Source organism: Ailuropoda melanoleuca, chromosome X (assembly GCF_002007445.2).
Source record: "Ailuropoda melanoleuca isolate Jingjing chromosome X, ASM200744v2, whole genome shotgun sequence".
Classification (NCBI taxonomy): domain Eukaryota; kingdom Metazoa; phylum Chordata; class Mammalia; order Carnivora; family Ursidae; genus Ailuropoda; species Ailuropoda melanoleuca.
Window position 1 is genome coordinate 52,721,926 of NC_048238.1, and position 12,895 is coordinate 52,734,820.

Below are 12,895 nucleotides of genomic sequence, written 5' to 3' on the forward strand. Positions count from 1 at the left end.
CTCCACCGACTGAGCCAGCCAGGCACCCCTGAATTGTACAATTCAAATGAGCGAATTGTGTGGTATGTGAATTTCTATCTCAATAAAGCCGCTAAAAAAGGGAGTGCATACTGTATGATTCCACTTACAGGAAACTCTAGAAAATGGAAATGAATATGGTGACCAAAAGTAACCCTAATTCGCTCACTCTCACTTTCTTTCAGCGCCTCCGTTTTTCCTAATTCCTAACTTCAGTTTCCTGCCTGCCTCCTTCTGTCAGTGGTGGCCTCGAGGAGGAAACCGGGGTCTGGGGAGACGGGGCCGGCCTCACTTTGCCAAGGGAAAGAGGAGCCTAGGGGAACTCCGAACAGAGTAGCTAGAGGCCCGCAGCTCGGGGCGGATCCAAGTAGTCCTCGATGACCCCGGGGGTGGAGTCCAGAAGCCTGTGGCTCGCAGGCAGCGAGGCCGGCGCTAGGACTCCACTTCCCAGGAGGTGTCGGGGCACCCAGCCGAGACTGCGTCTGACGACGGGGTGGGACTCGGTAGCTGCCCGGATGTGGCGCCGAGCCCGCCGAGCCCGCCCACCCCGGCGAGAGGCGCGCCGAGGCTCTGCTCGCTGCGGTGACCTACGCGGGAGGACCGCTGCTTCGCCCGGTAATCTTCGTGGAGACTCCCCGGCCCCAGCACTCCTCCCCTACCCCCCGCACTTCTCCTGAGTCTCCCCAGCCCCGGACGCTCGCGTTAGTCCGGGAGCCGTTCCTGGGTGGAAGGCATTTGACGCTGGGGTGAGGTGTAGGTCCCAGCTCTTGCTACTTGTGAATCCCCTGTGCGGCGCGTCTGTGTCCCAGGCTCACGAACCCCGAGGAAATGCCGCGACCAAGTAGCCTCGGTGGGGAGGGGTGCGAGGGAAGTGGCGAGCCGGCTTGTGGTGGTGCTGGTGCTGGGGCATCACCCCTGCTTCTCTGGTTAAGTTTCCAGCCGTAGGGTAGTCTTCCCCGGGCTCGGGTTTGGGCAGTGTTCACATGGCTTCCTTCGGCCTCGAGAATCCCAAAGCCGCCTTCGACTGGCCTTGCACCAAACAAGTCAGTCGTGAGCGTGAAAAAGCTGCCGGGCTTTAGTAGAGGAATTTAGTCGTGGGGAGTAGTAAATACAAATGTGGGGTCCTCTGCTGAATTGTTTCGGTTTCAGAGAGTTACAGAGTGATTTCAAGTGGATTTGACTCAGACTTCTGCAAAGGATGAGACCTGGGGGAGAATGTGCTAGAAACAGTAAGAGCAGTCTTGTCTTGACTGTTATTGGGTCTTTTACATTGTGTCCAACCTAGGAGAAAATTGACTCCTACGCAGACTGTACGTGTGAAGAAGGGTGCTTTGTCAGACGAGGTGGGAAGATTGAGAAGAAACTGTAATTCCAGTTCACTGTGAATGATTGGGAAGGGAACTTTCTGGGGGTGCTGGTTTCTGCAGCACCAGGCCTCTCCCAGTTTCCAATCCTAGAGGTGTACCTAAAGGTCTCTGAGCTGCTCTGGTGTGTCTCCTTCACAGTGCTACTGTGAGGCTTAAATAAGATATGTAAAAGTATTTGGCACAATGCCTATAACAAGCTCTCATTTTGTAGTTTCCCTTTGCTTCCCCATAGCAACTTTTTTCCCCCTGCGAGCCATGCATTACTTTGTATTATTGTTTGCCTCGTGAATCCACAAGATTGTAAGCTTCTAGCAGTCTTTCTTTTTACTCTTTTTTTTTTAAAGATTGTATTTATTTATTATTTGTGTGAGAGAGAGCGAGAACTCGAGAGAGCACAAGTGGTGGAGAGGGGGAAACAGGCGCCCCGCTGAGCAGGGAGCCCGATGTGGGGCTCGATCCCAGGACCCCGGGAACCCGAGCCAAAGGAAGCCACTTAACCGACTGAGCCACCCAGGCGTCCCCCTTTTTACTCTGTTTTGAGGCCCGTCCAGCAGTGCGTTGCCCATAGGAGTACCCGGGAGAATGCAGATAGTGGTGGTGATGAGGAGGGGAAAGCTGTAGGTGATCCTTGCTGGACAGCTTTGTGCTAGATCCCGAGGCTGAGGTAAACAAGCTTTTCTCATTTGCCTTTCTCTTATAACTCCTGGCCTTCTCTCAGAGCTCTAAACCCTTTCAAAATATTTTTATTTTTAGTATTGTAAATCATTTAAACACATGCAGTAGTGTGTTAATTATATGCTTATCGCTGTGCAGTAGATGTCTAGAATTTTTCGTCTTGCAAAACTGAAGCTTTCTTTTTAAAGATTTTGTTTATTTGAGAGAGTGCGGGAGCGAGCGAGCATGGGGGGGGCAGAGGGACAAGCAGACTCCCCACTTAGCGGACCCTGAGATGATGACATGAAATCAAGAGCCAGATGCTTAACTGACTGAGTCATCCAGACACCCTGCAAAACTGAAACTTTGTCACCATTAAACAGCTCCCCATTGGGGTCCCTGGGTGGCTCAGTCGGTTAAGTGTCTGACTCTTGATTTTGGCTCAATTCATGATCTCATGGGTCATGGGATCGAGCCCTGTGTCAGGCTACCTGCTCAGCGGGGGAGTTGGCTTGAAGATTCTCTCCCTCTGCCCCTCCCCCTACTCTCTCTCGTTCTCTAAAATAAATACAATTTTTTAAAAATCCCTCCCCTCTTCCCCTCCCCCAGCCCTGACAACTACTATTCTACTTTCTGTTTTTATGTGTTTGACTACTCTAGATATCTCATGTAAGTGGAATCTTGCAGTATATGGCTGTTTATGACTGGTTTCACTTACCATATGTCCTCAAGTTTCATCCATCTTTAGCGTATGAAGATTTCCTTCTCTCTGTCTTTTTTTAAATTAGGCTCCATGCCCAATGTGGGGCTCGAACTCACTACCCTGATATCAAGAGTCACGTATTCTACCAATTGAGCCAGCCAGGTGCTCCAAGATTTCCTTCTTCTTAAGGTTGAAGAATATTCAGCCTTAACTATATACATATATATTTATATACACACACATGCACACATATATATCATCCTTAAATATAAATATATACTTACATACATGCATATGTATGTATATCTCACATTTTCTTTATATGTTCATCCATTGATGGACTTTAGGTTGGTTCTTGGCTCTTGTGCATAATGTTGCACTGAACATTGGTGCGCAAGTATGTCTTTTGAGATCCTGTTTTCAATTCTTTTAGATATATTTTTTTACTATTTTTAAACTTTTTAACTACAGATAATTCCAAACATACACATAAGTAAATAAAATAGTATAATGAACATGTGGGCTGAATAAATGAGTCAATTAATTGTACAAAGCAGCCCCCAAAGTACCTGGGACATTTCCTGAACCCTCCCTTTCAAAGAGAGTTTACCATGGGTGAGGATGTCCTGGGTTTTGTTTCAGAGCTGGGATGTTCTAGCTCCCCTTCGTCATCTAGCCACATCAGTGTGGCTTGAATGCCAATCTGCAGACCATATATACCAGGAGGGTTAGTAAATATAAAGCAGAAATGAGTGTGGGGATGCCTGGGTGGCTCAGGCAGTTAAGCACCTGCCTTCGGCTCAGGTCATGATCCCACAGTCTTGGGATCGAGTCCTACATCCGGCTCCCTGCTTAGTGGTGAGCCTGCTTCTCCCTCTCCTCCCTGATTGTGCTCTCTCTCACTATCTCTCTCTCTCTCTCTCTCTCTCAAATAAAGAAAATCTTAAAAAAAAAAAAAGAAATGAATGTGGATGCCTTTTCCTAGTTACAGAGATGAGGAGCTGAGCTTGGGGTCCAAAGTGGTCTTTGGGCCTAAGAGTTTGCTCTGGTTTAGCAGCTCCCTCAGACGCACACTTGGCCTGAAAGCAGTCCCTTTGAACAGAGATGTTGGGTACCAGATGATATGGATAGCAGGCTGGGAAGATGAGTTGCTCCCGAAGAAATTGCTATAGGAATTCAGGGGAGAAAGAAATTAATCTGGACTGGGAAAATCAGGAAGGCTGTTCTCCAAGAATGTGGTGGTGACTTTACCCTTTTTCCATTGACCTTGTATGTTTGATCCTTATGCCTCTTCCTAGATGGAAAAAGATAGGGCTGTTGGTCAGTGAATACTAGAGCTGAATTATACGCTGGAGTTCTAGCTGTGGGACCTGTGCTAATGAAGGCCTCTGGATGGAATGCCTTGCTAGTCAGAATTGGCTGTGTGGGAAGAGAGCTACCTCTAGTGGGCCTGTGTGAAGCATACTCAGGAGGCCAACTTCTCTTTCTTTTTTTTTTAAGTTCATGTGTGTATGTATGTATGTAATCTCTACACCCAATGTGGGGCTCTAACTCATGACCCTGAGATCAAGAGTTGCATGCTCTTCCAACTGAGCCAGCCAGGCGCCCCAGAAGGCCAACTTTTCTTTTTTTTTTTTTTTTTAATTTTTATTTATTTAGTCAACAGAGATAGAGACAGCCAGCGAGAGAGGGAGCACAAGCAAGGGGAGTGGGAGAGGAAGAAGCAGGCTCATAGCGGAGGAGCCTGATGTGGGGCTCGATCCCATAACGCCGGGATCACGCCCTGAGCCGAAGGCAGATGCTTAACCGCTGTGCCACCCAGGAGCCCCTCAATTTTTTTCTATAATCAAATACATATGACAATTTATGCCCTTTCCTCCATGTTCCAACACTTGAAGAAGTTAATGCTATCAGGATCAGGTCTGAAATTAGTGCAGTAGTTAAGCTAAAGGAAATGGAGTGCTTTGGGGGCACTGACAGGGTAGGGGATTGATAGGGTTTTAATATGGGTGTATAAACATGGGAGCTCACAGTAAACATGCTTCTTGGAGGTCATCTGTGCCTTACCATTAACTCTCAAATACTTGATTCATGAAGAAATGGATGAGGAAGTATGGTGGTGGTATGACCAATGGTTTTGATCAGATAAGGTGGGAGGGGATGAGGTCCCTGGTTTGTCTAGCATTATGATGACATTACAGAACTTTTGCCTTCCCCAGAACAGAAGAATTATTATGAAGTCATAGTAGTTTCTAATACTTAATGAGTACTTCCTATGTGGCAGGCACTAATAAGTACTACACAAACATTCTTTCATGTAAGCCACGGGTGAAAAGCTTGCCCAAGTTGACAAAGCTTAGAAAAAGAAAGGACTGGTTTTGGACTCCAGGTCGTCTGACATCAGAGCTTGGACTCTGAAATAAGTCTGACTGGCCTACCTTTCTCCGATTTTATGATGTCACTGTCAGGGACAGAGGTTTCTTTGCTCAGTCTATAGCCACAGACCCAAAGTAAGAGCCATATTTCTTTTGTTTTAACCTTTAGAACCTCCTTCTACATCAGTGTTTTTTTTTTTTAAAGATTTTATTTATTTATTCATTCGACAGAGATAGAGACAGCCAGCGAGAGAGGGAACAAGCAGGGGGAGTGGGAGAGGAAGAAGCAGGCTCACAGCAGAGGAGCCCTGATGTGGGGCTCGATCCCATAACGGCGGGATCACGCCCTGAGCCGAAGGCAGACGCTTAACCGCTGTGCCACCCAGGCGCCCCTACATCAGTGTGTTTTTTAAAAGATTTATTTATTTATTTGAGAGGGAGAGAGAGAGAGAGCACATGTGCACGCATGAGCAGGAACGGCAGAAGGAGAGGGAGAAAGAATCTCAAGCAGACTCCGTGCTGAGCACGGAGCCCAATGCAGGGCTCGATCCCACGACCCTGAGATCGCGACCTGAGCCAAAACCAAGAGTCGGATGCCTAACCGACTGCACCACCCAGGCGCCCCAACATCAATGGTAGTTTAAAAATTAGTTTCCATTTATCGAGCACCCACTATGTTTTGGCACCTTTGATAGAGTATAGCCAGACCTCATGGCAAAAATGTAACCTAAATACCTATGTATATGAATGGTTTTTAATCTTTTTGGGCTCACAGCCCTTTTTGACAATCCGATGACAGTTTTGGATCTTCTTTCCAGAAAAATTCACTTATGTATGTACACATAATATTGCATACTTCAGAGGCGGCTTCCAGGACCTGCTGAAGTTTATCCTCTAGCAGTCCATGGACTCCACGGTAAGAACTCTTGCCTTGTGTAGTCTTTCCCAGCTGACTCTTCTGTGGTGTTAAGGGGCTGGGCAGTGGGCGGGTCTTCCGTCCCCTCTTTGTCCTCAGAGAGAAGTGTTGATAAAGCTTAGGCTCCCGCAATGAACCAAGCACCTGTGAACGTTCTTGCTTTCTCTCTTGCACTTAGGACTCCAAGGGCGGAATGCAGACGATCAAATGTGTGGTGGTAGGAGACGGGGCTGTAGGTAAGACCTGCCTCCTCATCAGTTACACCACAAATGCCTTTCCTGAGGAGTATATCCCCACTGTCTTTGACAACTATAGCGCACAGACAGCCGTGGATGGCCAGCTTGTCAGCCTGAACCTGTGGGACACAGCTGGCCAGGAGGAGTATGACCGACTGCGAACGCTGTCCTACCCCCAGACCAATATCTTTGTCATCTGTTTTTCCATTGGCAACCCATCCTCGTATGCCAATGTGAGGCATAAGTGGCACCCGGAGGTCTCCCATCATTGCCCCAATGTACCTGTTCTGCTGGTGGGTACCAAGAGAGACCTGCGGAATGACATTGAGACGGTGAAGAAGCTGAAGGAACAGAGCCTAGTGCCCACAACGCCTCAGCAAGGCACTTCCCTGGCTAAGCAGGTGGGGGCTGTGAAGTATCTGGAATGTTCAGCCCTGATGCAGGATGGGGTGCACGAGGTATTTTCAGAAGCTGTCCGGGCTGTGCTTTACCCTGCCACAAAGAAGAACACCAAGAAGTGTGTCCTTTTATAGCTTTTGGGGTGCCACTTGGGGACTGCACGTAAGGGGGAAGAAGAAGAGGGATTCCTTTGATAGCATTGAACAATGCCGGCGTGAGCCATTTGTCTCTTTTCCTAGAAACCCTAGACTCCAGATTGTTGGGCTTTTGGAGGAACAAAGATAGCCTGGTTTGTACATGGCTGCTTTGAAGTTTGGTCTGAACCTTTTGGAGGAAGTTTGGAGAGAGATAGAGAGAGTGAGAGAGAGAGACTGACTGACTGACTTTTACCTCTGAATTAGCTTTCCTAGCTGTATTTACCATCGAGCAAGTGCCTCACAGAAGGACAAGTTTCTACAGTTTTCAAATCATTGCCTTAAACTTTCTGATATACTAATTTTGGAAAGTCATGTGATTCCTGGGGATACCCGGTGTCGACATGTTCTTCCCATTCTGGAGATAAGACATGTTCGCAAAAAATGGTTAAGCAGCATTTTTCAGAGTTCTGGGAGATACTAATAGATGCTCATTAACAAGGTTCCGTGGTCAAGTAAGTCAGGAACCAGTAGGTTTTTTTTAAGTGTTTTTTTAAATTCCAGTTAGTTAACATACAGTGTAATGTTAGTTTCAGGTGTGCAATACAGTGATCCAGTACTGCCACGCAACACCTGGTGTTCATCACAGGTGCCCTCCTCCTTAATCCCCATCACCTATTTACCCCACCCCACCCTCTTCTGGTAACCAGTGGTTTAAATAAAGCTGAACAGGTTCCTCTACTGGAGGGATTTATAACTTTTAATAAGTAGGCAACATTTCCCAAATTTATTTCACTGAACTTTTTTTTTTTTGGTTCCACACAACACCTGTTAACATCTCTGGAAACAGAGTTTCAGAGATGCTGGGTTAATAGGAACTAGAAATTGCCAAAGAGGCTGTGGAAAAAAAGCATAATGATGTTTCCCTCTTTATGCCTTTGAGAGGAATGTTTATCAGCCATGAACTTGTTACTGGTTCCTCTTCCACCCTTAGGAGATGGCTTTGGCACTTAGTCACGATAGTGCATGGGATGTGGGGTCTGATGGTCAGATCTGCTATCAGATTATGATAGCACTATGGGCCTGGTGATGTGGAATTAATCCCCCATAAAGCCTTGTCCCTGAGGCTTCTGTGAGGCCCCTTTTTTCCATCAGCTTCTGCTTTAGGGAAAGACTACTGAAGGTTAACCCCACAAATCAACCAACCAACCAACCAACCAAACAAAATGTTCTGCCAGTCATTAGCAGGGAGTTGTGTAATTCTTCTCAGTGTCCTGCCTTGCTCTCTTCCTGTTCCTCCCTCCTCTGTACATCTGTGTGTGCGTGTGTGTGTATGTGTTTTCAGTCCTAGTTGCCTTTTGAGGTCTTTTAGTTGCTCCAAGAGAGTTGGCGTATGTTGGATCCCCAGACCCTGGGGCTGTCCCATGTGTGGGGATTGTGCTGGGGTTGCTCAGCCTGCGCTGGGGCGGTAGGAGTCTGACTCCTTACCCGAGTAAGCCTGCTTCTCCTTATTCTCTCTAGTTGTATTTTTGATTCAGAAGGGAAACTTACTTCTCTACGTGGCGGATAGTGGTTGACAACTCCACTGTGCCCATATCCTCTCACCCTGCCAAAAAAGCATGGGATCTTTGAGGGTTTGGGAAATGGAGTTAAAGGGTCACATAGCTCCTTCTGTGGTGAACAAAGTGTCTCTGCTTTGTTCTAGGACGGTCTGGTGTTGCCCTTTGACAGTATATGATCTGATTAGTCCTCAGGTTAACCGAGCCTCCTGGATGGGGTTGCCAGATAAAAGAGAGTGGTTTGTTTTGTTTTGTTTTTTACAAATAATTTTTTAGTGTAAGTATGAACCATGCAGTATTTGGGACATAGAGTGAAAAAAAAAAACATGATTTGCTGTTTATCTGAAACTCAAATTTAATGGGGCATCCTGTATTCTTATTTCCTAAATCTGGCACCCCTATTCTTGGAGAATCGGAAAGCTGGAGGTCAAGTAGATACCAAGTATTGTTAGAAAGGAAAAGGTTACATTAGCTCACTATTCTTCCTCCTTTTCCTTGGGTTTTCCCTTCCCTCACCATAGACTGAAGTGTTCTGTTTTGCTTCTCCTTTATCACAGCACTCTCCTCTTCATATAGTAATTCATTGGTGTATATTTCTACACCATTGTCTACAGCTGTGGAGGGTCCAGGATGGATAGTATTGTCCAGTAGATGTCTTCTATCTCAGTTTCAATGTACTGTATCTATTTCTGGTGTGTGACCCAGGGCCTCCTGTTGGGGGGGGTGTTGTAGGGGCTCTGTATGAACAGGATGTTAACTGGAAGAGGGTGAGGGTAGCCCTCCTTCACTAAGGCCCAGTAGCACTTTGGAAAGTGGGGTCTAGAATCATAGTGTGGGGACTGTAGGAGTCAACTGGCCTGTGGGCACGTGTGCCAACTGCTCTGTGTAGTCACTGAGTGTTCCCAACAGGCAGCCAAATGAAGCACGTATTGCTTGAGTGTATTCCAGTCTCAGGATGTTCAGATTGACGCCTGAGGTGCTTACAGGACTTCATGGTTGGAGGGAGCTAGAAACACAGCTGTCGCCTGTGTCTCTGGGAACTTTCCATTTAGCTACTGAAATCGTTTTAATTGGCTTTTAAGTTAATAGTGCCTCCTGCTTCCGCTTTGCCTGGCAAAATCTCAAATGTAAGCCTGGGCTTGGTTTGGTCGAACGTGTGTCCTCTAGCGAATGGAGGTATGATCCACAAATCTGAGAGTATGGCTTTGTACTGGGCTGATCTGATGGTCCTAAACAGATACTGACATCTTGATTTTTAGACTTACAAGGAATTTGTATGACGACTAACACGCCGATACCACTTTTAAATTGTTCATAATGAATGGCAATAAACTTTTCTGATTTTACTGGGTCTGTTGCTTTCTAAAAATCAGCAATTCCTCAACCCTCCTCCTTTGTTTCGAGTGGTTTCTAAATGCCTTTGAACTTGCAAAGGATGAAATAACTATAATTGTATTCCACGTCACACCTGTGCATAACTGTACTTATTTTTCTACCTCAGACAATCAGGGTCGGGAACTGTCTTCCCTGCTAACATTGGTATTCTCATTCCTGCTTGTTTTCACTAATGACAGACCAGTGAGCTCCCCGTAGATGATTTTTCTCACCACACTACATTCAGTAAACAATTATCACACTCCTATTGTGTTATAGGTATTACAGTACTAGGGACTAGGGTTGTAAATATAGGACATAACATTTAATGTCCTTTCCCTCTTCCAGTTATTTCAGGAAAATATCCTTCCTGTTTGTTATAAAAATAAACTGATACTGTTAATTGTATATAGTGCTGGTGCACTATTAAGTGACTAGTAAGGAACAGCAAAACCATGTTGTGTTTTGTTTTGCTTTGCAAGCAGCATTATTGAAATATAATTTACATACCAAAAAATTCACCCATTTCAGGTGTACAGTTTAATGACTTTTAGTAAATTTACTTACTTACACAGCTGTCACCAAAATCCAGTTTTATTTTTTTAAGATTTTATTTATTTTTAAAGATTTTATTTATTTGAGAGAAAGAGAGCACAAGACAGCAGAGAACACAAGCAGGGAGGGGGGGAGGAGAGGGGCAGAGGGAGAGGGAGAACCAGGCTCCCTATTGAGCAGGGAGCCCAACACCAGGCTTGATGCCAGGACCCTGAGATCATGACCTGAGCCGAAGGTAGACACTTAACCGACTGAGCCACCCAGGCACCCCAAAATTTTATTTTTAAGTAATCTCTACACCTAAGGCGGGGCTCAAATTTACAACCCTGAGATCAAGAGTCACATGTTCTACTGACTGAGCCAGCCGGGCACCCTGATTAAATCCAGTTTTAGAACATTTCTGTCACCCCAAAGAGATTCCTCATGCACTTAATCCCTGTTCCCTTCCCCCTCGCTCCAGGCAACTAGTAATCTACTTTGTCTTCTCTGAACATTTCATGTACATGGAATCAAATAATATGTGGTCTTTTTTTTTTTTATCAAGTAAGATCTACACCAACATGGGGCTTGAACTCATGACCCTGAGATCAGGAGTTGCATGCTCTACTGACTGAGCCAGTCAGGTGCACTCAATATGTGGTCATTTGGAACTCACTTCCCTTTACTTAGCATAATGTTTTCAAGGTTTATCTATTTTGCAGCACATAGGGGTACTTTATTTCCTTTTTGTTGGGGGGGGTTTTGACCAAACTTACTTTTGTCTTGCAGAGAAGATCAAGAAAGGCTTTCTCTTCCACCCCACCTCCCTAATTATATTTATTGCCTCTCCCATTTTCCCCCTTAGTGCATCCTAGTTTGACTATATCTTCAAGTAAGAGAATTGCTGTATTCCCTCAAAGAACCTTGGTCATTTGAAAGTAATCTAAAGTGTTCTTTAAATTCCCATAGTTCTACGTATCTTTTATCTTCTGCAGTACATAGTGTCAAAAAGAAAATCCAGAGTGGATTCACTAAGGTTAGGAGCCCCAGATCAGTAAAACCAAGACTTAATACCTAACTTAACTAGAGTTTCAGTTCCACCAGGAATATAACCTTTAACCAGTCAACATGCATTTTCCTGGTCAGCAGTAGGAAATTATAGGCCCCTCTGTTCCCCTTTGAAGGGCGACCTTACCTAAAACAATGCTTTCTTTACTAATAATATTTTTGGGGGGTATTTTTAAAGTTTATTTATTTATAATCTCCACACCCATCGTGGGGCTCTAACTCACGACACTGAGATCAAGAGTCATGCTCCACCAACCGAGCCAGGCAGGTGCCCCTATTTCATTTCTTTTTATTGCTGAATAATATTCCACTGTATGGATATACCGTATTTTATCTACTTATGATTGAGGGAAATTCAGATTGTTTCTACCTTTTAGCTATTATGAATAGTGCTGTTGTGAACCTTTGTGTACAAGGTTTTGTGTGGACATGTTTTCAGTTCTCTTGTATATACTGGAGTGCTGGGAATTGCTGGGTCATATGGTAAATTTATATAAAACCATGTTTTGAGTCAAGAATAGCATCTTTTTTTTTTTTTTTAAAGATTTTATTTATTTATTCGACAGAGATAGAGACAGCCAGCGAGAGAGGGAACACAAGCAGGGGGAGTGGGAGAGGAAGAAGCAGGCTCATAGCGGAGGAGCCTGATGTGGGGCTCGATCCCATAACACCGGGATCACGCCCTGAGCCGAAGGCAGACGCTTAACCGCTGTGCCACCCAGGCGCCCCAAGAATAGCATCTTTAGCATTTATAGCATGTGAAGTCCCCTTCCCCATTCTTTTTCTTTTTTTAGAATTTTTAAAAAGATTTATTTATTTGACATAGAGAGCACAAGCAGGGGCGGTGGGAGAGGGAGAAGTAGACTCCACGCTGAGCCAGGAGCCCAATGTGGTGCCTGATCCCAGGACGCCCCCCCCTTCCCCATTCTATAAGCCTCCATCTACCTCTTGCTGAATCTGTTTTTCCTTAAGCACAAGCATCTAAGAAGCAGTATAAAGTACATTTAGGGCGCCTGGGTGGCTCAGTCAGTTAAGCGTGTGCCTTCGGCTCAGGTCATAATCCTAGGGTCCTGGGATCCAGCCCCGTGTGGGGAATCCCTGCTCAGTGGGGAGCCTGCTTCTCCCTCTCCCTCTGCTGTTCCCCCTACTTGTACTCTCTGGCTCTTTCTGTCAAATAAATCTTTAAAAAAATAAAGTACATTTAAAAACATATTCCATTTTGCTTTTTTGTTTTAAATATTAGTATAGCAATAGTATTCTCCTAAGTTTTCATTACTAAAGTGCAGCATCTCAGCTACTGTGCACGTTTTGGCAGATGTTTGTCATCTGACCTAGAAATATAACTACCTTTAACATTCCAAGGGACATCCATGCATTGAAGTATTAAGGAGCCATAAAAAGGAATGAGGAAGAGTGCTACAAAGTGGTACACTGTGATTTCCCGGCTAAATTATTAAGTGAAAAAGAGCAAGGTGAAAGAGTATATATAGTATGCTATTTTGTGTAATGAAAAGAAATAATATGTATACTCATTTGCTTATTTTTGCAAAAAGAAACA

The 12,895-nt window shown here is 45.1% G+C and overlaps 1 protein-coding gene across 1 annotated transcript; it reads left to right on the forward strand.

The window, feature by feature from the left end:
* The first annotated feature begins 468 nt into the window (after window positions 1–468).
* LOC100470143 (rho-related GTP-binding protein RhoG) lies at window positions 469–9,707 on the forward strand. Its single transcript, XM_011237049.3, has 3 exons — window positions 469–633; window positions 5,936–6,033; window positions 6,212–9,707. Exons 2-3 carry the CDS (start codon window positions 6,022–6,024, stop codon window positions 6,800–6,802), a joined length of 603 nt encoding a protein of 200 aa, XP_011235351.1. The 5' UTR covers window positions 469–633; window positions 5,936–6,021; the 3' UTR covers window positions 6,803–9,707.
* Window positions 9,708–12,895: the final 3,188 nt, after the last annotated feature.